The following is a 25316-nucleotide window of genomic DNA, read 5'->3' on the forward strand; positions in this document are numbered from 1 at the left end:
TCCAAACCACTGGAGTCGTCAGCTGGCAAGTGCCTGAAGTACTTCCTTCTGGAACCGAACCCCATGTTCTCCGGGACGCCCCCGTTTCCCAGGCGTCGCTTCTCGGCCTCTTCCCCGATGCCTTTCCGCTCCGGCAGGCAGGGGCAGCCCCCTCCCTCCGCGGCCGGCGCTGGCGGGGAAGTTCACTGTGTCCGCAGCTCGGCCCCAGCCTCCCAGACGGACATTGTCGGTGCGTTGTGCAAGTTTCCACTCATGCCGAGCATTCTTACAGAGATGGGGCGATAAGGGGAGGAAATGACGGAGAGTCACCTCAGGGCCACCCGGGCCGCGCTGTCGTGGCCAAAGGGGCCCGGCCGACACAGCCGGGCTGCGCGGCCGTTCCTGGCCCGCTTCCTCGGACGGACGGACGGACGGGTGCCGTGGTTGCCGGCCAAGCTCTGCAACATCCTCCACTGGCCCTAGAAGAGCGGCGGCGGGTACAGGTGGAGCGGCCGCCGCCAGACGCCCGGGGCAAGGTCCGGCGCCGCGCCCCGCCCCTCTCCTCGGGGCTGCGTCCCGCCCCGCGGCCGCGCTACGGGCCGGAAGTGAGCGCACGGCGGCGGAGGTGGCTGAGGGCGGGAGGGGGCTGTCTGCAGGCGGGCGCGCTGTCGGCGGCGGGAGGCAGGCAGGAGGCACGAAGGGAAATGGCCGTTCCCGCGGGGCGGCGGCGCTGCGAGGTAGGCGCGGGGAGGCTCCGCCGCTGGTCGCCGGGACGGGGCTCTGCTCCCGTCCCCCGGTCCTGTCCTTCTCTGCCGGTGCCCGCTTGCTCCCCACCCCACCCCCCCCAACCCTGCCCCGGTTCTCTCTTCTCCCTTAGGGTTCGCCGCAACGCGACCCTCTGCCTCCGGGTGCTGCCCGCTGCTGGCCCGGCCTCGGCGCGGCTCTGGGCCCAGCCGGCGTCCGCCGCGCTGCCGGGCCGGCACCTGCGAGCGGCGGGGTCTGGGGCTCGTTTGGTGGCGGCTGGGCAGGGTCCGGGGTCAGCGCTGCCCGCACAGCCTATCCCCGCCGCTTCGCCCCTGTGCGGGCTCCGGTGAGGCGGCGGCGGCGCTGCCCGCTTCTGGCAGTTCCTCGGCTGCACGCTTTTATTGAGAGCGGTGACTCCGGGATGTCCTGGGGAGCTCCTCGGCTTCGTAGCGCTCCGGGTATCAGACATGCTTTGTGTACCCGAGGGTGAAGTCTCCGAGCTTGGCCAGTACTTGTTACCTGGTGCTGAGCAGGAGGCGCTTTGGGAAGGTTTTCGGAAGCCTGAGTGCTCGCCTTGCGGCAGGGGGACCTTGGCTGTCGTTGCAGTGACCCACCAGGTTTACATTTCCTTTTTGTTCCTTTTTTTGCTGGCTTTTTGAGTGGTTTAGCTAACTATGGGTCGGTGCGTTATAGTGGTTCCAGAGAAGCTGGCTGTTGACAAAGCTGATCCTTCAACAGCTCTGCAGCTTCCTCTTGGAGCTTTTCAGATTTTAGTAGTACAAGGAAGCTGACTTACTGTTTGTAACGTGATCGAGTTTACTATTCTGCGTCTGTGCAGTAACATAAAGATACACCTGCATCTTTGTTAGCACCAGTAACCTCCCACTAACAACTATAATGTTCTTGGGGAAAGAGAGTATGGTGGTAAGATGCACTCAAAGAACAGGAAGACTGATGCTCTTCCTTGTCATTGTGTTATTACAAATGTGGTCCTAGAGCATAGACAGTTAAACTGATTTGGGATAGGGGAGAGATACAGAGGTTTAAAATTACAGCTTTGCCTATTTAATGCAAATCTGAGAAGGGAACTGAAAGCTCAAGAAGACGTGTGATGGTTGTAAAACATGTTGTGCAATGCCTACTTAGAATATAAACTGTGTACAAGAGTGGTGATGATGGATGATTTATGAAGAATCAAAGGGGAAGCAGAAGTAAGGCAGGGGTAATGAAATCTGGCAGGCAAAAGTATTTTGTTAGTTGGTTTTGTTAGCTTTCAAAGCAGTTGTGTCCCTCGTTCCCCCAAGACTGAGAGCAGGCCTGGGAAAAGCTCTTATGCATCTGTGAGGAAGAGAAGTTGTTTAAACTTGGCTCACCACATTGGGGGGATGAGGGGAGGAGTGACTATAATGCCCACTAGCGTTCAGTTGGAAAAAAAATAAAAACCAACACACACACACCAGAAAAACCAACACCAAAAACCAAACAAAAAAAAAACCCACACAAAAAAAGCCCAACCAGAAACAAAAAGTTGAAGCAAAATTAGTAATAATAAATGGACAGTGAAAGGAAGTTCCATAAAAGATAACAGCAGTGGGAGAAAGGACAGGGAGAAATAACAAATACCTGAAGTTAAATGGCCTTTTGTTGAGGGGGGAGAGCTACAAACCAAACAAGTAATAAATTATTTAGGCCCACCTTCTTAAATGTTGTGTTGTATTTGAACAAATTTTTACATAAAGATGCTTGTTGGTAAAAAAAAGACATAGGTGTCAAGAAAGACTTAAAATTTTCATTGATTTAATAAAACAGATTTGTCCTGTTTAATTACAGTACAGTAGTAATCCTGATTTACATATTTGAGGTTCCTCTTTCGTTCGGGAGTATTATTGTCATTAAGAACTCAAAGGTTCATCGGTACAGATTATCGGTGCATATGAATTGATGACTTAGTTATTTTTATCGGTTTTGAGTAATTCTCTACATAGCAACAAAGGAAATTGAATGCCTTAAGTAGAAAATGATTCATCTCAAAATGTCAAGTAAAAAAAAATCTTTTCTGAATTTGTGTTCCTCTGTTTGCTTCTTCTCAAACTCAGTTAACTTGAAACTGCTGATGTTTCTTATCCAGTGCTGCTATTATATCTGTGATCTAGGTGAAGAAACTTGAATTCAAACATTGCTTACAAAATAAAAATGCTGAGGTGATGTTCTGGGTTTTGTTTTGTTGTTGTTTCAGGCTTTCATGTGGGGCCAAAACCAGACCAGTATGGGGTTTTCCAGAGAAATGAATGCTAGGACTGAGTTTTATTAGAACAGGATGTGCATTGTTTATATGTAAACTCATGAACAATCTTAAGGCAATCTTATGGAAGCTTTAGAAATTGCAGTAAACATTGATAAGTAGGACACTATTAGCATAAGTGTAACAACTATAATTCATAAAATATAGTATGTGTTTTAAGGTCAGCCTTAATGATGTTCAAATAATGATCTTCCATTTTTTTTTTATTTTTGAAGTACTGCCTTCTGGTGTCTGCAGCTGGTGCAGAAATTACTGTGGTGTTTACTTACTTATTTTTTGAATAGTACAACAAACTTAAAAATGAGGGAGTAATGCACAATGTAACTTGTTTGCTTTGTGGAAGTGTAACTGTAAACATATTCTTCTATTTTAAGTAGAAGATGTGGATGTGTAATTACTTAACAGAACCAGAGTTCAGTTTTTATCAGCAGTGGTCAGTAACATCCGTCATCTAATACAGCATTCATCCAGCCCCTTTGTACATGAGAAGATTGCTGTGATGTCAGTTCTTGCGGAAGAATGCAGTTGTTGTTTCCAGGCTGGACAAGTAAGCAAAGGAGGAAATGTTTCAAAGTATGCCAGTAATGATAAACTTCTCTTCATCTAGATAAGATTTAGAATATTTTTCCTCAAAGCTCACATTAAAAAAAGTTATGAGAAATGTTACTGTGATCTGTACCTTAGAAGAAGCACATAAGTTATTTACTTAGAGTAAGTGTTGTTTGTTCCAAATGGTGGTCACTTCAGAGTACTTTCATTGAAGAAACTGAAGTAGAGAAAGGTGTATTGGTGTATTTCATGTAACTTGTAGTTTTCAGGTGTGTGGCATTACAGTTATAAACAAAACATCACTTACAAAAAACCAACCATAACTGGAAGCTTTCAGCATGTAGTGTACGAGGACCTCATGGTATTTGTGTTAAGAGTATGCGCCTAGTTCAGATCTTTCTCTTCAGAGGCTGGTTACTGCGTGCTGACCTAGGAGAAACAATTTGGTCCATATAGATTTTGTGGCATGCAGGTTTCAATATTATAGTTAATGTTAGTAGTTACAGGAGAACACATGGAGAATGGGTCATTGATAGCTGATAAGGTGGTCTATTTAGATTGTAGTCACAGCAAAAAAGCAGAGGGTGGTGGGTTACAAGGTTTACATGAGTTCAGCATGCCGCTGGACAAATTCCTGGAGGGAAAAAAATCCATCATGTGTCTTTAACATTAGAGAAGTTACCTCAGGATTCAGGAAGTACTTGAGTGGCAAATTAGTGGAGACTAGAAGAGTATTTAGAGGAAGTGCCATTAAATGCTTGCCTTGGTTTAGCTTTTTTCCATCTGCCTTTCTGAAGCCACCCTCAGAGGCAAGTTAAGAATGTGATGGAACCTTTGGTCTGACTGAGTCAGCCATCCTGTTCAGTTCTCTACCAATGCAGTGTTTAAAAAAAAAAACCCAAAACAACAAAGTAGTCATTGATTCAAGATGTCCAATGAACATTTAGTATTTTCTGATGTATAAAGGAAGAAGGTACATGTAAGTAGTAAGTTGTCCTGTCAGTCAACAATTCTGCATAATACTTTAATAAATAACTAGGTTTGTGAATAAGCATCTGCTGATTATAACTGAAACGTTCAAGTTTCCTGTCTGAGGGGAAACTCATGCTGAAGCAGGTGGTAGAAATAATTTGGCTACTGCAGCAGAATTGCATTTAGTTAGACTGGTAGGTTGATACTAATACAGTGATAGAGTTAAATCTAGGATAGAGCTGTGGTGACATGGTTTTCGCTCCCTTTGCTTCTAGTGGTTTTGATCTATGTTTTGTTGAAGGTATATACTGTGCATTGCTGCACAGGGAGTAGAGTAGGATCTTTGTGGGGGAGGGTTGTTTTCATCTCCCTGTGTTAATAGCACTGTACATTGCATCATGAACTTCTGCATTCTGTTGCATTTTGAATGCTTTGTGATGTTAGAAGGATATTTGCAGGGCTTATTTCAGGCATAGAACTTGAGAAGATTTGGGGGTTTACCATGGTCTTCTGTTTATGTTGTAGAATGTTATAAAACTATGTGAAAGGTGCTTGGGCATCTCTATTTGGGTAATTAAAGCAGATAGCACAAATGTTACTTTGCTCTTTTCCCTGTTCTCTCCACACTTTAGATGCTATCTATATTTTATTTTTATTTTAATTGAACTGTATATGTAGTTTAAAATGTTGTCTACCTTCTGCTTAGTACTACTAGTATTTGGATTAGTGGAAGTAGTAGTATAGATAGATGCTCCAGGTAGTCTGTCATGCTCTGCTGTGATCAGGCCTGTGCTATGTGAATGACTGAAACATCTGCAGTGGTGCTATCTGTTTAAAGCCCTAAGCACCCATGTCACCTTCTCATAGCTGACATTGCTTTGAGCAGGTAGTGGAACTAGATCCCCCCCTGAGGTCCCTTCCAGTCTTACTTGTTCCATGAAAGTGATATTCTAGAGTAAAATTATTTTGCAAGTCATGGATTACTATGCAAATTACTCAGCTGGGGAATCAAAATATTTGGGGCAATGGCATTACTTAAAAGAAAAAAAAAACCACCACCATTAAAAAGCCCCAGCCAAACTCAAACCCTAAACCAGTACCTAATGTTGATTGTGTGTGGAATATTTTGTATTGCATGAGTGTTTTGAAGTACCCTTTGAAAAGAGGATTGGGGGCAAAAAGTGTGAATTCTGGAGAAAAGCACAACTTTAGATATGGCTCAAAAGCAAGAGAACTAGTAAAGGTTTTTAAAAGCAAACTTCTGCAACAGAAGAAGCGGTAAAAGTCTTTTCCAGGCCAGTTGATTCTATGGTTCTAGGATATGAAAGCATTATCCTGTAAGTAGAAACATTGCAACAGAACTAAAATTCTTAGCCTTTGTCAAACAATGCTGGAAATAGGTTTGGCTGTAAGGCATGGAAAAGAAAACTATCTTGGCCAAGTGCATCAGAGTGAAACAGCCTGGGATGCCATCAGTTTCATTATTGCTTTTTCTAGTATCTTCATCCAGAAAATACTGGGCAGGAACAGAATTGCGGATATGCTGTTAGAGAGCTGAGAACAAAATGGGGAAAAACAGAGATGCAAAACTTGGTGAGTAGTTTTACATCTGATGAAACTGCTGTCAAGTTTCCTGTTGATTTGTGTCTTCAGCTGATTGGCTTTAAGGACTTCTTGTCATGATTCAAGCACTTATAAATAATAAATAATCCTGATAATAAATCCATGTTGTCCGGTAACATAAACTCATTCTACTGCTTTCTTGTGGGTTCTTGGCAACGTTGGGTCACTTGTTTTTATGAAACTTACAGAATTTGGTTATCTTTAAGACTTCTGTCTCTTCAGCAAACTTAAATCATGATTGGATGCAAAATTTAGGAGGGAGGAGCACGGGAGCACAAATATGCTGAAGAAGCTTGCAAACATACTGTACCAAATAGCTTTGTATCCACAACTACTGGTGGAGTGGCTTGCAGAGGCTAATGGTGCAAGCTGCTGATTCAAGGAGGGGAAGAGTACTTGATGGCAATGGAAAACATATGATCTGTAGGTAGCTGTAGCTGCCTACACAAAGATTTGGAACATCATGACAGATGCTTCCACCCTTTGTCTCTCTGGGCATGCTGAGCAAAAAGATTAAGATTCTACACTTACAAGGTATGCCATATCTAATAACAGTCTTCTGCACGCTGTTCTGGATGAAAAAATAGTTAAGTAAAAGAGTTGATAAATGGTTCCAGAAGCACTGAAACAGCTGAGACTGGATTTTTCAAGGGATTTGTTGCCTATATTGAAAGACCTTGAAGCATTCCTGAATGCTTCCTGTTGTAGTACTGGGAGCACCCTGTTCTTACCTAGCTGTCAAGTTCAGAGGTTTTGTGATCAAAATGTATGTTTTAGATGTAAATGAGATTTCAAAATCAAAGTTGAGATGCAGTTCCTACTCTTGATACAGCTGCTTAAGTATTTACTAGGTGAATGATTTGAGCAAAACAGAAATGAGTGCTGGTTCTTAATTGTGCCCAATTAAGAATTGCACCTGTACTTAAGCTAATGAAATTGGCTTTGAAGATTCTGTAGATATGATGCAAAATGAAATAATTTGATCTGTGGGTTAACTTTGTTAATCTCACCTAAAAGTGGGCACTTTCTAATTTTGGTGAAGTGACTGGAATAGAGAACCTACTGAGTTTTTTAGTGGAAAGGTAGTATAATAGAGCTATATACCTAAAACACTAGTCTTTCAGGACTATTTACGTACATGTTTTTGAAAAACTTCCGATTTAAACCTAATAGTGTCTTAAAAAATAATGGACTTACTCATTACACGACTTCTTGAAGTATCTGTTCAGTTGTTTCTCAGATTGCTACAATCTGAATGCAGCTGGCAGAGAGGGTTTTTGAACATCAAAGTTTTTGTGTTTTTTCTTGCTAAGGAATTTTCCTGCTGTAGCAAATGTCTTGCTATGAATTCCTTTCCAGATGTTTAGTACTTTCTGTGGTATATTACTGTTTTATTTTGCCAAGTTTTCCCTGGTATCCTACAAAACTGCTACTGTCTTTGGTATGCCGGCAGGATTTTTTAATTATCATGTTACTATCATTCAGCGTTATGCAAAGTCTCAAATATCCTCAAATATTTATTTATTTATTTATTTATTAATGGCAAAATAACCACGAAGTTATTGTGAAAATTACACTTACTTTGAGGCAGTTCTGGCTACTGTATGTCAGGGCTTTACTTTGTAACGAATGCAGGAAATGGTCTGACTTGTTATCATTGCTTCTGTATTTAGTGCTTGGGCTCTAGGGAATTTATGTACGTTGATCTGTCATAACTAGAGAGTATTTCTTAAGAATGAATTACCAAATAATGTTCTGTGCTTGTTTAGCTCTAGAACAAATTATAAATAGAATGTTGAAAGTCTTGGGTTTGCTTTTTGTGGGTTTTTTTGGGGTTTTTTTTTTTTAGTAGAAGATTATTGTGCAACTCCTCTTACGTAGGGAAGAATGTTAAAGTGTATGTGAGCAGATGGTGAGATTACTTCTGCTTAAGGTAATGGGGTTTATCTCTAATGAAGTCATCCTTATTCATTAAGATAGAAAACTTATTTAGATTTTGGGAGTCATTGTCCTGGTGGAGATGTAATATCCTGTAGTGATTCTCCTGAAGTTTTTTACCAAAACCCTAAAAATTTCTCGTTAGAAATAAATTTCTTCATGGCTCAATTTGCTAAATTACCACATATGTAAATATACTTATTTTTTATGTAAGCCTCTGCAAGTGAAAATCTGGTTTGAAATTAATTGCCATTCCATATAAAGGGTTTGATCTGAAGGAAATGGTCAGGCATCTATTCTGTTTCTTTGTTCTTGATATTAATAAAGTTTTGTTGCTGCATTTTTAAGGAACATTTTATTCTTTTGAAATAATGAGTAATGCTGAAATAAAATTACTTGACAATACACAGGTACTTGACTGAGCAAATTGACTTTAGACTCTAATCACATTTATTCAAAATTGCCACCAAGGAAGTGTTGCTTTTAGGGAAACTGCTTGACTGGAGCCGGAGAAGGTCTGCAGGCTGATGTCTGATCGCATCTGGTCAAATACTTAAAGAAAATAGTGCTTACAGGCAACTAAGTCTCACAGCAAGGGACAGATTATTTTTTTGTCAAGGCAGTAGATAAATCAGGTGGTTGATATTTTTAGACCTGTTTTTAAATGAAGCGGGCAGTGTTGGTGAGTTACTGCTAGGGAAGCGTAAATATACTGGATTTATACAAAGTATGAATGTGTCAATTTAATTTCAAATTTAGGGAAGAAGTGTGTTTAATGCATTCTTTACGTGTTTGGAGAGTTCTGAGTTGTGCTCTTGAAGGTGAACAGATTGACAGCTGAAAACTGATTATTACTGTTACTTAAAATAGTATGCAGCAGTTGAGATAAGAGCAATCCTGACTCTCTGAGGATTGTTTCTAGGTCTTCTGATGAACTCCAGTTGTGAGAAACTTCTGATGAATTCCTAAGGTATAGTCAGAAATGGTTCACATATCTGGTTTTCTTGTTTCTGGGATTTGCATTGAAACATTTTCTTACAAGTGTTGGAGAGGAGTTTCCTGCTGATAGATGGTTCAAATGGAGTTTGCCTTTCTCTTTGTAAATGTTGGAGAAGTTTAAATTCTGCTCAGCCTTTGAACTTAGATGGCTACAAAGTCAGAAGTTCAAAGTGAAGCTAAACTTGTGTGAAAATGTTAACTGTGAGGCAGTGTAGTTAGCATTTAAAAGAAGATCTGTCTTTGTTTTAGTCATGATTATGCTTAGGGGGAGCTTTTCTTATGTTTTATCACATGAATTTACTGCTTAAAACTGGTGTGCAGGATAAAGTTTTGCTAAAACGATGGCAATTTTTTTCAGAATTTTTTTATTAGTTTTTAACTTCAGACTGTTTGAAAACTGCAGACTGCTTATCAAATTGAAGAAATTTATACACTGGTTTGGTTTTAGAAGTTTCCCAAGGACAGGACTTAAATACAGTGATCAAATTGAGTGTGTGAGACTGTCTTGCAAAAATAAAAATAAAATTCAACCTGTCAGATAACTGCTGATAATACTCTGCTGTCTTGAATACTAGAAGTCACTGGATTTCTAAGTGCAAGTGTGCAAGTTTGCAGTCAGACACTGACAAAAAAGCACACTAATGTGGAACTGTAAAATAAGCAATTGTTGAGTGATTGGGATTGTCTGTATGTTACAAATAGAAGTGCTGAAGTAGCTGTGCACCATGTTTGAGTGTTAAGGAATGTACACTTATCTGCAGTTGTGACTGTGAAACAGTGACTTATTGTGAGTAGGAGACTGCTTGGCGAGTATGGAGATCAAAGCTGTCAATTTCAGCAGAAAAATAAGGCTTCCTGCTTTTTTAAGAAGCCAGAGCTGCTGTTATATATGGTTACTGTGAAGGCCATGTAATCTTGAAATATTTTCTTCAAAAAGAATCACTTGCTGCTGTAATTATCAAGCAGTACCAGAATGCATTGATAATCTCCTGAGTTGTAGCCCAAACAGAAAATAGTCTCAGAAAATATGATCCTATTTAAATTTTTTTTAATAAAATGCAGGAAAAAATCCTGCTATTTAGAATTGTTAGGCAACAGCAGGACTGTGAAAACTGCACTTACTCTATGCTTCTGCTGCTGCTTGGAAAATCCAAGTAGCAATTATTGAGAGGACTTCCTAAGTCAGGGTGTTCTTGCATCTGAAAATTTGACATAGTAATTTTAACCAGCTGTAAGTAAATAAGGAGATTAAAGCCTTCTTGGATATCTAGGCAGTCTGAGCAGTTGGTGCAAAGTATATGAGGCTTCTCATTAGGATGTTATCTGTGGCTGGTAAGCTTAGATCATCTACAAAATCCTTAGTACATCTTTAGGAGAAGATTGAGAATGACTGTCCTGCTAACAGGAGGATGGCAAGTAACTGAATGCCACTAAAGGTTACAGCTGTGCTGTAAATGGCATGAGGATAATGCACTGTCTATAAAAGTACTCAGCAAAAAAGTTTTGGGTTTGGGTTTTAGTGGGGTTTTTTTCTGGTTTGTTTTTGTTTTTTAAATCAATTCTCTGATCAGGTTCAACACTCAGCTGTGCAAGTAAGCGGTAGGTAGGACAGGATTTCTTCCTAATGGCAATAGTTGCAGCTTTAGTGAATGTAAAACTCTGCAGCTTAATATGTTCTAGGGAAAAGGGTCTGGTGTCTCCTCTTTTCTGTAGGCTTCATCCATGTTGAATATGATTATCTCACAGAATGGATACATACTAGTAATGGATTCTTAAGCTCCTCCTTAAGGTTTTATTCCCCAGGACTTTAGTTGAATGGTTTTCAGGGTTTTATAACTTGGTTAGTCTGTCACTCTTTCAGTCTTTCTGAAGACACCCTCTTTCATTTAAATTTTATCAGGTACCTGTAACATCAGTTCTGGTTTAATCTTGCTTTATGAAGGGTTTCACCTGAATTTATATTTTCAGACTTAGCTGAAATATGTAGAAACTTTTATAGTCTGTCCTTCACAATATAAGCCACTGAAGTGAAGTAGATAAAACAAAAGCTTGGCCAGAGTCTTAAGGAATTTAAAGAATGTGTTAGAAATCTGTTAGAAATCTTGCTGTCTGTGATGAGTCCACAGAAGTACAGTTGGTTCATTTAAAGCATGTATCTCTGGTCTGATTCAAGTGGGTGGATGGGGAATGGAACCAGAAAATAAACCCATGTAAATGGGAGTGAATAGTAATAAAGACAGACTTTTGAGTTATCTACATTATTTGCTGCAGAGAACTCTTGTAGATTGCTGCATTACTTAAAACTATGATGATTTACATCTAAAGGGCTCATGTAGTTCAGTGAAACTGTGTTTTAATGAGGATTGCTGTTTATGTAACCCTCCTAGCAGAAACTCATTATTCATGATCTTTATCTTGCTACTTGGTATGCATACTAGCTGTTGCTGGAAGACATCTTATCTCCTGAACTCAGCTATAACCTGACTGTGTGTGAAAACTGTAGAATAAAGTAGAAATAATACTGAAAAATAACATAGCTCTTGTGGAAATCTCTTGTAAGATTATTTTAATAAAACGCATAGATACTGTGGTGAATATAGGGAGTTGTATAATAGTATACTGAACACAAGACTGGAATTAGAGAATGCAAGATGTCAGTTTCTTGGTGGTGGCCTTTAGCAAAAGTTACCTGTCAGTTTCTTCCCTTACCTAGTAGTGAATGACACTTCCTTTAAGGGGCTGTAAAAGGGATTACTTAATGCTCATCTGTACTTAAACTGCTTATTTTGCTTCTCCAAGAAATACAATTTCATAAGCATTATTTCTCTTAGGAGGGTAAAGTACAGTCAAGTGTTGAAAAGGAAGGGAGGTTGTGCAGTATCACTATGACCATCATAATCATGGTACAGCAGTTTGATAGGTCTACTGGCTTTGTGATATATTAAAGTAAACTGGAAGTCCTCTCAATAAGGTGCTTTATCAATGCTTTAGAAAGATTTCTGCTTCTGAGATTGAACCTGGCTAGGTGTGCAGAATTGCTCAAATTTGAAGACAGGTATCTGACTAGCTTTTCTGTGTCTCCTGTTTAGTGGTGCAAAAAGAAACGGAGTGTTTACCTACTGGTAAGTAGTAGTAAGAAAAATAAATTGGTCTTGCATAGTTTAAAGACTGTGAAATTAATTTTATGGCTTCTCCTTTTGACACGTTATCTCTCCCTCTGGAAAACAGTTGGTCTCTAAAATTTTCTGTCCTGAATTTCTGAAGGACATGTGCAACCTTGTCAGTTGGTGATGTATGACTTACAGTTTTCCACATCTGACTTTTTTGAATTCCTAATGTTTCATTTCCTTTCCAGATCTGCTAAATCTATGCCGAAGCCAAGGGTAGACAACCAGTACAAGGGAAGTGTTCTTCTTTAAATGGACATCTGCTCTTGCAGTATGGCCCAGATATCCAGTAGTAATGGATTTAAACAGCGCTCATCACCACCTTTGGCAGCCTCAAGGTCAAAAGATGTGGACAAAGAGGAGGCATTGCAGATGGAAGCTGAGGCTTTAGCTAAGATGCAGAAAGAAAGAGGTGTAACTGGTAAAAGTTTTCATTCCTTAAGCAGCACCAAACAAAAAGCACAGACTCATAACAAACAGGACCATGATCTCATGGTGTTTCCAGAGTCTGATGCCAAGGGCATGGAAGATAAACTAAGTACCATAGACATAGAAAAACTTACTCATGCTGAACTAGAGAAACTGCTGCTGGATGACAGCTTTGAATCTAGTAAAGTACCTGCATTACCAGTAAGTCCTATTTTGAGCCCATCTGTGTCTTCGCAATTTTATCTTGGGCCTACAGGTCAGAGAAGACAGTGGATGCCTGGGATACCAGCACCTGTGACATGCACTTTACCTCCTATTTACCCCTCAGCTTCTTACACAAAGCAGACTGGTGTATTTCATAATGGATTCCATCCAAGTATGTCCTCCTATCACTCGAGAGAACCTGTTTACCTTGGTCTTCCAAGACAGTCGCAATACATTTCATACCCATTGGCAGCTACTACGCCTTTCCATCCACAGGGAAGCCTACCTATGTATCCTCCAGTACTTACACCAGAAATGGCACAAGTATTTGACAAAATTGCGAGCACCTCAGAATTCTTGAAAAATGGCAAGTCAGGCACGGACCTAGAAATGACTGCTATAAATTCTGCAGTTTCTAACCTACCAGCCTCAGAAAACTGTGGGGATGTGAGTAAATTTGACTGGTTAGATTTGGATCCCCTGAGTAAACCAAAAGTGGATAGTGTGGAGAATTTGAATAAGGCAGAGAATGATGGAGAAAAGGCTTCAAGTATGACTGCTGAAGATCCATGGGATGCTGTGCTCTTAGAAGAAAAGCTGTTAGTTACTTGTCATCTGGAGCGAAAAGTTAATGGTAAATCTTCTGGAGCAACAGTTACAAGGAGCCAGTCCTTAAATGTGCGAACAACTCAGCTTGCGAAGTTTCAGGGCCAAACATCACAGGTATGTAAATCAGCATTTTTAAATTCCAGTGTAGTAGTAAAGAATAATCATAGTATTTAAAGACACTTCAAGGTCTAGATTTGTTTGTTAAATATTACTTGTCTTGAGCAGTGTCCAAATAACATGGCGTTACTGGCATATGCATGTAGTAGTGATATTCAGAAAATTGTATGTTGGTACTGAATGAAATCTCGGAATACCTCTTGTGTAATCTTTCCACAGATGCTGAGGAAATTGCTGTTTTTCAATACTCCACAAAAAGAAAGGGAAATAATCTTTAGAGCAATTAAGAATTTAAATAATATTAATAAACATTTAAAGCAATGAGCAGCTCATGATACTACAAAATAGGTGGCAGTTTAGACACTGAAAGCTTTATCTTGAGCAGCCTTTATCTCAGATTTCGGAAAAAAAATTTTTGCCTTACATTTGAGCCTGTCAGCTTTTATTAAGACAACAACAAAAAAAACCCCAACAGTTAGAAAGGTGGCATAGTCAAAACTTTTCTGCTCTCTCAGCATCATTTGCAGTATTTCACAGGACCACTATAATTCTCTTTTGTAGGTAGAAAACTTTCCTTCTGTGTAGAAATGTAGAGAGATTGTAGTCTAATCTTTTGGTTATACTCTGCTGGAAGGTGGAATGCCTGTTGGGTCAGAAACCCTGTACTTCTGTTCCGGAAGAAGGTAAACTGTCTTTGTGGTTGGGCACAAAGGCAAAAGGGTACCTTCTTTGGGGCAGAACAAAAGGGTGATATTTGGCTCTGGGATCAGGATCACTTCCATCAAACTTTCAATACAAAAATATCAACAGAGGCTTTAGTTATGAGACTCATCTTTTGGAAATGGAGTATATGCAGTTTGTATCAAGGCTAAACTGTACAGCAGATGATCAACAGCAATCTCACCAGGCTAATTATGTCTCCGTAAGTGCTTCCTACCCTACAGTCTAATAAGTGACTGCAGATTATTTAACTTTTCCTATGTTTTTCAATTCTTTCTATGATAATTGCATCATAAAAGAAGACATTATGTTTTTAAAATATTAGTCACCTCACTAGAAAGTGATTGTGAATACTTTTGTAATTTTATTTCTTGGTAGAAAGAGTACCAAGACTGAAGAAGAAATCTTCAGTGGAAAAGTCACCATCCTGGCAAGGGTGATAGTAGCAGAAAAAACTCTGTAGAAATTGGTTGGTGGGGGGGAGGGGTGAGTAAAAGATTTGTTTGCCTCTAAGACTTTGGACTATATATTTTGAATCTTAGCTGTTGTCTTCCTAGGTGTTTTTAACAGACTTAGAACATAACAGTTGGGTTTTTCAAATGGCATCAGTCAAGGATAGTTTCTAAACTGCTACTTAATTCTCCCCCCCCGGCACCCTCCCAGAATGGGGGAGGTTTTTTTCCTTTATTCTCAGAAAAAGGAATATTTACTAGACTTTGGCTTAAAGGGCTGTCTAAATTTCCACTGAAGTGAAATTTTTGCCCCTGATTTGAAGGATTTCCTGTTTTTTCTGGGCTAGATGACAGTATTCTGGCAAAAGTTTAATAGAAGGAGAGTGGAGAAGGTCCAAAAGCAAACCTTTGCCTCTCTTTCTAAGGGATTGCATTTTTAACATACATGTGTGAAGATCCTGAGTCTAACTTCATTTTATTTCTTTTCCACTTGCTGTTGAGCTCTGATACACGAACTCAAGTTATTTGCTAGTATTTGGAAAGGCATGTAAATTTGGGCTTTACAGCAGTTTGCTTCTTCAGTTTGTTGTGTAATGTAGTGATGTGTTTGTCAGTTTTCCAGTGCTGGTTACTTGGTCATTACAGGTAGGGGCATCCTGCTTGATACACCTTTATTGCATTTGCTTTATTCACAATGGCATCCCAACAGCACATATCAATCCTGTAGTCAGTTAAGAGATCTGAGTTTCTTAAGCCATCATCTTTTCAAACAATTTCTTAGTTTATAGCAAATTCCTGCAGTGAATGCCCAATTGAACGTTCAAGACTTAGTTTCCACTTATGTTCCTTGGTCTGTGGTTAACTAGCTTTGGCATAATCCTCCTCTTCTAACCTGTATTATAAAGTTAGCTGACAATACAAGACTCTAAGATATCAGCAAGGTTGTTTCTGCTGTTCATGCTGAGTTATTAAAGAAGATAATAAATAGATTTAAAGCAGAGTCTCTTAAATGGATATCCTTTCAACATAACCTGTGGGGTTTGCTTTATCTTTTGCCCATCCTGTGCTACTACTTTGTTTTCTAGTTTAAATAATTTTCCACCTGGTATAAGAAGGTGAGTTATGTAGCTTATATTTTTGGCAGTTCTTTTGTATTTTATCCCCATTTACCTCTAGGTATATATTTCCTTCAAAGAATAGCCTCAAGTCTTGCATCCTAACTAGTCTGGATCATCCTAACTAGTCTGGATCATTTCTCCTTCCGGCCCTCCCCCCAGCCCTTGAGTAACTCAAGTCTCACTGCCCTTTTAAACAAAAATATTAGTAAAAGTTTCTAGTGATACGGTTTAATTCTATTATATGTAATCCCTTGAATCATAGATTGCTTTGAGTTTTGCTTCAATATTTGTAGAAGTAACTATATATTCAGTATTCCCTTTTAAATACTTGAGTGTTTGTCACTCTCATTTCTGAAAGCAGAGGCAAAAATGACAATTTTGTCCTATTTTAGGTGTTGTCTTCTCTACCTTTCCTCTCCACAGAGCTGAAGTGTCTTGTGGCTTTATAAGTTCACGGGATTTAACTTAACTTGTTTTGTAATTTACTGGGTTTTGTTTGGTGGGTTGTTTTTTCTTTTGTTTTTTTGTTGGTTTTTTGGATTTTGGTTGGTTCTTGTTTTGTTTTTTAAGAGTAATGGTATTTACAGAACACTTCTGTTTTTGCAGTCTGTGCTGATATGAACTACTTGCCTAGTTTGGCCTGAAGCCCTTTCTTGCAAGTTATTTCCTGTTTGATAGCTTTTGCACCTTTAGATTGACTTATCTGGAAGTTAAAGAAATTCAGATTCTGGTTGTTGCTCAAAACTCAGATCATCTGAGTCAAGTCAATTTTTAAATATATTACTTAGCTTATACTGAAACTATCTTCTAAAAAGTGATCAAAAATTAGTATTGAAATTCAGCTAAAAAAGCAAGGCGATATTTAATGTTTGTAATTTTCCATAAGGAGATAATTTCCAGCAGTACATATCTGTAATAACCTTGGTTTTTTGTTTCTCAGACAAATGTGACCCTGAGGTCAATTGTGGGTAACAAAATAAACCTTTTTTTCCTTTCCTTTCCTTTCCTTTCCTTTCCTTTCCTTTCCTTTCCTTTCCTTTCCTTTCCTTTCCTTTCCTTTCCTTTCCTTTCCTTTCCTTTCCTTTCCTTTCCTTTCCTTTCCTTTCCTTTCCTTTCCTTTCCTTTCCTTTCCTTTCCTTTCCTTTCCTTTCCTTTCCTTTCCTTTCCTTTCCTTCCTTCCCTTCCCTTCCCTTCCCTTCCCTTCCCTTCCCTTCCCTTCCCTTCCCTTCCCTTCCCTTCCCTTCCCTTCCCTTCCCTTCCCTTCCCTTCCCTTCCCTTCCCTTCCCTTCCCTTCCCTTCCCTTCCCTTCCCTTCCCTTCCCTTCCCTTCCCTTCCCTTCCCTTCCCTTCCCTTCCCTTCCCTTCCCTTCCCTTCCCTTCCCTTCCCTTCCCTTCCCTTCCCTTCCCTTCCCTTCCCTTCCCTTCCCTTCCCTTCCCTTCCCTTCCCTTCCCTTCCCTTCCCTTCCCTTCCCTTCCCTTCCCTTCCCTTCCCTTCCCTTCCCTTCCCTTCCCTTCCCTTCCCTTCCCTTCCCTTCCCTTCCCTTCCCTTCCCTTCCCTTCCCTTCCCTTCCCTTCCCTTCCCTTCCCTTCCCTTCCCTTCCCTTCCCTTCCCTTCCCTTCCCTTCCCTTCCCTTCCCTTCCCTTCCCTTCCCTTCCCTTCCCTTCCCTTCCCTTCCCTTCCCTTCCCTTCCCTTCCCTTCCCTTCCCTTCCCTTCCCTTCCCTTCCCTTCCCTTCCCTTCCCTTCCCTTCCCTTCCCTTCCCTTCCCTTCCCTTCCCTTCCCTTCCCTTCCCTTCCCTTCCCTTCCCTTCCCTTCCCTTCCCTTCCCTTCCCTTCCCTTCCCTTCCCTTCCCTTCCCTTCCCTTCCCTTCCCTTCCCTTCCCTTCTTTTTTTCTTTTCTTTTCTCATTACATTAGAATTTATTGTTTACCCTGGCTAAGCTTGCATGTGCACAGTTGCCTTGTAGGTCCCTAAACTTCTTTGAAATTAACAGCAGAATAACCTGAAAATTTTGCTGTAAATATTTCAAAAGTGTCACATAATGGTAAAAAGTTGCAGTGCTGCATCACTGATGTGACTTGGTCATCCACTTAAGTGGTGCTTTCATACTCTGGTTAGTGTTGCAAAGTGCTTTGGGTACTTGTTTGTAGCATTACTTAGCTTAGTTAAAAAGGAGTTCCTAAGTAGAGAAAACCTTGTGTAGTCAACTTCTTGATTTCAAAAGATTGTGGTTGGTCTTGAGCACTCACCAGCAGTTAGTTGCAAAAATGCACCTTTCACTTGATACGTTAACTTTCCTTTTCCTTGTATAATTTTTTTGTTTTGTTATTGTGTAACTGCTTCAAGAATACATATGCTAGACTGCATGGGTTTGTCAACACAACTCCTGCAGTTGCCCAGAAGCATTTTTATGTGATGAAACTTGTCTGAGATATTATAATAGAAAAACCTTTTTAAATTTAAGGTATTATCCATGCTTCTGAATCTTATTCCAGGTTTGGTGGCTTGATGGCCTCCTGCTTTAATTGCTTCCCATAGCATGACTAATCCCCAATTATATAGCATTTATCCTTTTGAACTCAGTGTTCATGAAACCAATATTTTAGCTGAAATAACTAGGTTTAAATGCAATTCAAGTAGCAGTTATGGGTTGTATATATTAGCCTTGCCAAGTTCAGGCTATACTATTTAAACAAGTTAATATGAGTAAAAAAAAAAAAGTGCTAAAAGGAAAAGACCTGACAGTCCCTAGCATGTTAAAGATTTGACCTGCCTTTTCTGAGTGTAGTTGAGCTGCAATCTATGATATGCTCAGTGAAATCAGATTCTGAGTTAACTTTGTCAGCTAATGATAAGTAACCCACATACTAGTTAAGCACATAATCACTGTTTCAAATAAGAATAAATTATGATGATTTTCAGAACTATAGTCTGCTTTTTTGTTTGTTTGGTTGTTTTTTTGGTTGTTTTTTTTTCCTTTCACTCCCTGGTTTCTGTGAGCATTGTAAAAGCTGTGGATGTAAAATGTAACTGATCAGAAGGCTTTATCCTCTGTGTGCAATGACCCTGGGTTGGACATGAGCAAGCTCTTAATGATCAATTTATTCCAGGGAGTATCTGCTTGGAGTTTCATGAGTGCTTCAGTCTAGTGGTGGTTGTTAGACTACAGGCCGTTGGGTTACACTTCAGCGCCACTGGTTCTTCCAGTTGCTCTCTGTTTTTTGCTCACACTAGCATTTGTATGGCTGGATTGTGAATTGCATCAGAAACTGATATGGATTAAAGACTGCTGCAGTTTTTGTTTGTGTTTTGGTTATGTTTTTGTTGTTGGTTTGTTAGTTTATTTTAAAGTTCATTGGATTTTGTTGTTTGAAACTGCAGTTCTCTTTTAGCAATTATTTTTTAGTTTGAATACTTCAGAGATTGTGGTTTATGTATTTGTGAGCTGGTGGATGCACATGGCATAAGGGATTTTGAAACAGCACTCATTTCATACCACGAGATTAGTTCCGAGTTTAGTGTTCTGAATGCTATTTCCTTCCAGTGTACAACTTTTTCTGCTTTGTAGAAAAAGGTAATCATGGGCAGAACTTGTGTAATGGTTCTTTCTGGAACTACACTGAAGGCTGAATCGCAGATGTGGAAGAAAAAAACCATTTGTCTTCCTCCTTTGGTTCAGTCAAATCTAGCCAAATTCTAATGCAACAGGTCACTGCTGAGAGCTCAGGAACTGCTTGCAACTTCATCTTAACTGGTAATGATGCTGTCAGATAAATTACCTTCTGTAAAGGAGTCCAGTGAACCTTAATGCCTTTCAATTTAGTTGCTCTGTGCATTTTTCTCCTTATAGAACTTGACATAAAACTAATAGTAAACCTCAGACTCATTAAAATCTTTCATCAACACATGGCTTTGCTGGCTATAGGAATATGTTTGCAGCTATTAAAATACTGTATTATCTTTGAGTTGCAGAAAGACAATGGGACCACTGGCAAGCTGACAGAAAATGTGCTTCTCCAAGAAATTGAAGGGCAGAATCAAGAATTGTCAGCTTTTTCTCAAGCAGTTACAAAGTAAGAAATTTCTGAACACAAATCGGCTTTTGGAAGAAGAAAAAAGAAAAAAAATGCTGAATAATTAATTTTTAGTTAGGTTGACAGGGCCAGTCCTACCTTTTTTGCTTGATGGGGTGGATTTCAGTATGTGTGGGTTTCCCTTTTTTTTTTTTTTCCTCTTATCCCAGGTTTTTCCTGGTTTTGTTGTTTAGTTTCTTGTTGTGGTGTGGGGTTTTTGTAGGGTGGTTTTTTTGGATTTTTTGGGGGGGGAGGGGGGCGTGGTTTTTTGTTGTTGTTGTTGCTTTTGTTTGTATTTGAGCTGGTTTTGTTCCCCAGCTCCTCCCTTCCCCCTAAGAATGTAACAGAACTGTAAAGGTTTTTACTACCAAGGTTTTTGGATTATCAAATTTAGTCTTTATTCTTTTGGCCCTTTGATTTTTCCTGTTTTTTCCCCTTGTTTTTATAATACCTTTTTATTCTCAAACTATTTTTCTGTATCTGCCTCTACTATCTTTATAATACCGTTTCTTTTGAAAGAATTTGGAGTTTTGTTGGGTTTTTTGGGGTTGGTTTTTTTTCCTTAGTTGATACACCTCACTAAATCCTGTCATGCAATGGCTTTCCAGCCCATAAATGCTCTAATTTTAATTGCTTCCATGACTAGAATTCTGTGACAAATAAAAACTTGTTCCTGCTTTGATCAGGTGGTGAAGTTTCTGGTCATACCAGAGAACATGAGACTTGATAACCCAGAATGCTCCTTCTTTGTTTCTGTTTTTGTTTGCTGTTTTGTTTTGCTTGCTTCATTTAGAACACAAACTAGGAGCCTTGCATTTTTGTCTTTCAAGATCAAAACCCAAGAAATAATGGGGAAAATGGGTATCTTTGAATCTGATGGATAACAGCTCCTTCTAAAACCAGGAATGTTTAAAAAAAAAAAAACAAACTCTGTAAAACCAATGAGAATTCATATGAAACTTACTGACAAACAACATTAAGGGAAATCTCACATAAAAGAGGCTTGTTGCAACAGTTTCTAATTAAATCTATTTGTTGCCCTTTCTTTCAAGACCCTGTGCTTAAAATGGAACTTCCATGACTTGAAATAACTATTTTTTGCATAGTATCTAAATTCAGATTAGACTTCCAAAAACTGAGACATGTAAAAAGTTTTGTGGTCTCTTGCACATAAAGGAAATTACTCTTTTTAAGAAATATTTTTCAACAAATGCTATGAGTTAGCTTTTTAAAAACTGTTTTAGGGCTTAGCTTCTACAGAACCTGCATATGTCCTGTAAGCATTGACCTATTAAATATTTAAGCTCTATGGAAAACGTGCCTAATTATAAGCTAGTATTTTTTTTTCCTATGTACCTACTATGTGTACAATTACTGTGGGCAATGTTTTATTTACAGTAGAAAAATTAAATGGTGTTTTGTGCATCCAATTTAGCTAAAGAGCAAAAGGTAGTTTTTACTGTTCTGGTTTGTGGTTATTACCATGTTATTTTGCTTTAGTCTTAGCCTTATCCATTGCAGTGTTTCATAAACCTTCTGTACTTTCAGATTGAGGACCAAGTTTCCGTATGCTAATCGGCAAACAAATCCAGGCTTTGTGCTGAGTCCAATCATGCTGCAAAGAAATATAAGTGGGGAGAGTGCCAGTATCAAGGTTTCTATAGAAATTGAAGAATTCCAGCAACCAGTAACTTTCACGTGTGATGGTATGTTTCTGCTTTTTAAATTGGAGTTTCCTTGTGAGACTTAGAAAGGTGGGTTAAGTGTACACTCTGTCCTGGCCAATGGCTTTAAGTTGTAATCCCTGAGTCTCAGGTGTATGGATTACTCATGGGGAACATGGAAAAGGTAACTGAAGAAGGAATTTATTCTGGGTCACTGCCTCCATCAGAAAATATTTAGAAGCTGACAAAGTAAAACCTTTCTTGAAAAAAGGAAAGACAAGCAAACCAGAAGCACTGTTCTATCCGCAGCTGGGAATGTTAACATAATTTTTCAGGAGTCTGACCTACTTTATGCTTATTGAGGGGACAACAACACCAGGACACAGATTCTTAACTTTAATTTTTTTTTCAACATACTAACATGTTTTTGCAGGCTGTCTGAATTCAGACAAATTGCTGTTGGGAAAACAGAATCAGCTTGGAAATTCTGTTACTTGAATTCAATACATGCTTATGAATACAAACACTAAAATAATGCTGTCACTGTGCCACATATAGCCAGCCCAGTTTTATGGGTAACCAGGAGTATTAGCTTGGGATGAAACTTTTATGTTTGCCTTGTACATAAATTTGTATTTTCTGTGCAATCAAGACTGCACAGCATGTTTGCACTAAAGGCTGTAACTCTGTATGTTGTCCAATTCTGGTAGTTCACAGTGGTAAAATAATTGATGATAAATTGCCTCAGGAGCAACTTATTTTTTAGCTTCTCTAATCTGTAGTATTTTAGCCCCTGTGGGGGTTCCCATTCTAATAAGACTGTGACGCTGGGAAGAGGATCTGTGCTGTGATGGGTTTTTATTATTTGACTCTCTAACAGTGTAGGTGTTTCAGACTTGCTTGTTCTCAAAAGATACAAAGTTGCTCTGTTACTCACTGGAACTAGCTGTGTCATTTGAAAACAAGTTCTCAATGCATAACTGCTTTCATTCTTTATTAATTTGCTAGACCTAACAGTTATTTGGCTGAGATTTTATACTCTTTTGTTAAGAAATTAGGTGGAATCTAAGTGTAGCCTAGGAAGACTTTCTGCCCTTGATCCTTGGGTTTATACTTTCCTAATATTACAGGCTTAATCCTTTCCTACAAAAGCTTTGGTAGCACACCTAAACTGTTCTGGCTTCAGCCACTTATTCCTGTAAGTTTCGTGAATATCTTGGAATGTATTTTGCATTTTAGCCCCACTTATCTTATTCTTTGTGCTTTCTGCTCTCTTCATTTATCTGATGCTGACACTAATCACAATTAAAACTACTTGCCTTCCATAGCCTGTGAAAGATGGGTATCTGTAGTTCCTATGTGACTAGTAATAGATGTATTTAAAGTTATTCTCTTGATTTAATTCCTTGTGTACTTGATCAAGTTGTTGCATACCTTACTGTCCTACTGTGCTAGAACTAGTTTAATGTAGCTTTTCAGTCCTGCACAGAAGGAACTGAAGCCTGCCAGTGTTCTGACAACTCAATGTGTAGAAAGGGTCCAGGAGGAAAATGGATTAACTTCAGAGTTTATCTTGGGTATACCTATATTTTTTATTTATTTTATGTTTGTTTATTAGACTTCTCACAGAAGTGCAAGACTACCTGAATAATCATAGTGTGTCAGTAAGAAATTAATGTCCTCCAGTAAGACGTAGGGCAGGGAGGAAGCATTGGTAGCATTATCTTTGCATTATTCCACTAGGTGTTGCAGGACTGGCAAACCTTTGCTGATGCAGCCTGTAACTATAGTCTGCATCTTTTTTCTCTAACCACCCTATATTATCTGCTGAAGGTAGTACAGGAGCTTCACTCTAGATTAATAAGTTAAAAAGCCTTAATAGTGAGTTGAAAAGTGCTTCTGAATTCATACCTCTTTGCATTGCTTGTTCTTGAATTCCACATACTTGTTCTTCGTATGATATCAAATACCTTTATGCTTGTAATAATTACTCATCTGTTACTGAAACAAAGCATTTGTGTTATCTTGTGGAAAATTCTGTTGTGGTATTGCCTCTCTCTATCCACCATAGTAGTAACATTTCTTTCTGAAGAAGATTTGGGAAAATTAGTAAGGTCCCTGGAGGAGGAAAAAAGCAAAACAGTCTGAAGGTACTGATAAAAAAAAAAGCTGTTATACAGTGTTTTTTTATGGAATGTTGAGGTACTTACTGACATGATTTGTAATGATTTAGGAAGATCAGAAACTAGGGAGGAGTAGAGAGCATTTTGTGTTTAAAGTATATATGGTATTAAATATATCTGTATTTTTCATCAGTGACAGCTGGTGGCTGTGGGAGAATCGATTTTTGGGTATGACTGGGATTATTTCTTTCACTCTGTAGTTGCTGGATGGAAGAGAAGAACTGTTTTTTAAAAAGCAGTTGGAGCTAGAAAGTGCTGGTAGAATTGCTTTCTGCAAAGGCTTGGTGATGTTTTCTGAGATCTTATCTGTACAATCTGGAAACTAGCCTTGACAAATGGAAAGAAAAAAGGACTTTCAGTGGATTTGCCTCTGATTTGGCTAGCGGTCACTTCCTCAAAAACAGAGCAAATAGAAAAGTTCCATCTCCAGTTCTTCAGATACTGATTTTTAAACTAAGTAGCAAAGGCTGTCCTTATCTAAAAACTCCTGGAAAACAGACTGCGGCCTGCTTTTGTATTTTTGGTCAAGTGACTATGCTGTATCCTAATTTAGAAAGGATTTATTGATTTATTAAACTACAGGCAGGTTTTATAATTGCCTTTCTTTGTGAGGAAAAAAAACTCAAACCAAAAAATGAAGATGTCACACTATGAAATTTAGGAGATTATAAAAGCATAAGAGTCTTCCTTATGAGTATAAAAATAAATTTCATTAAATAACTACAATTTGTGAGTGAATAATTGTTAGTATTACTTGATTTATATTTAACTTTTAGATGTAATTTCTTTAAACAGTGAGTTCCCCTGTTGAGCTTATAATAATGCAGGCGCTTTGCTGGGTGCATGATGATTTGAATGAAGTGGATATTGGCAGCTATATCCTGAAAGTCTGTGGCCAAGAAGAAGTTTTACAGAAGTAAGCAAACTCTTCTTCATTAATATTTAACTTCATGCCTTTTCATGGCACAGTTACTGGAAAGTATGTCTTTAGTGATTAAATGTGTGAAAGCAGAAATCTTAAAAACATGGGAGAGTCACACTTTGCACAAAGATCAGAAATCTCTAGAGTTGCTCTGGGATGCAGCAAAGTGAGTTGTCATCACCTTCCTAGAAATCTGTTCTAATCTGCCATCTGTTGGGTTGAACGCAAACAAGTTTTTTCAGATGCAGATTTCTAGAGCATTTCTGTAGATGGATACTGTAGTTTTCACCTACTCTTCAAAATCTAGCAACCATGAAAACAATCTACTGATGACTTCTGATTCCTAATAATTTGTGTTACTTGGTTTTTTTTTTCTGTTTTGCTGGGTTTGGTGGGGCATTTGCTTGTTTTTGTTTGGTTTTGGTTTTGTTTGGTTGGTTTTTGTGTTGTGTTTTTTTTCCTCCTTCTCCCCCTCCCTCCTTCTCCCAAGCTAATGATTTACAAATTCCCATTAGTTTTTTTGTGTTAGAATTGTTGGTTTCCATGTTAGCCAC

General features: G+C 39.1%; 1 protein-coding gene across 3 annotated transcripts in view; it reads left to right on the forward strand.

The window, feature by feature from the left end:
* Positions 1-622: 622 nt before the first annotated feature.
* Positions 623-25316, forward strand: part of PIK3C2A (phosphatidylinositol-4-phosphate 3-kinase catalytic subunit type 2 alpha) — a 58003-nt gene continuing 33309 nt past the window's right edge. The window contains exons 1-6 of one of the 3 annotated variants that reach the window (XM_065682883.1): positions 635-716; positions 12196-12228; positions 12462-13629; positions 19887-19993; positions 21542-21699; positions 24636-24756. In XM_065682883.1, the coding sequence (XP_065538955.1) occupies positions 12526-13629; positions 19887-19993; positions 21542-21699; positions 24636-24756 (1490 nt within the window). In that variant the 5' untranslated portion in view covers positions 635-716; positions 12196-12228; positions 12462-12525. Of the gene's footprint in view, positions 717-12195; positions 12229-12461; positions 13630-19886; positions 19994-21541; positions 21700-24635; positions 24757-25316 lie in introns of all 3 variants that reach the window. The other 2 variants (XM_065682882.1, XM_065682884.1) reach the window with 2 other exon arrangements.

Source organism: Lathamus discolor, chromosome 6 (genome assembly GCF_037157495.1).
Source record: "Lathamus discolor isolate bLatDis1 chromosome 6, bLatDis1.hap1, whole genome shotgun sequence".
Taxonomy (NCBI): Eukaryota; Metazoa; Chordata; class Aves; order Psittaciformes; family Psittacidae; genus Lathamus; species Lathamus discolor.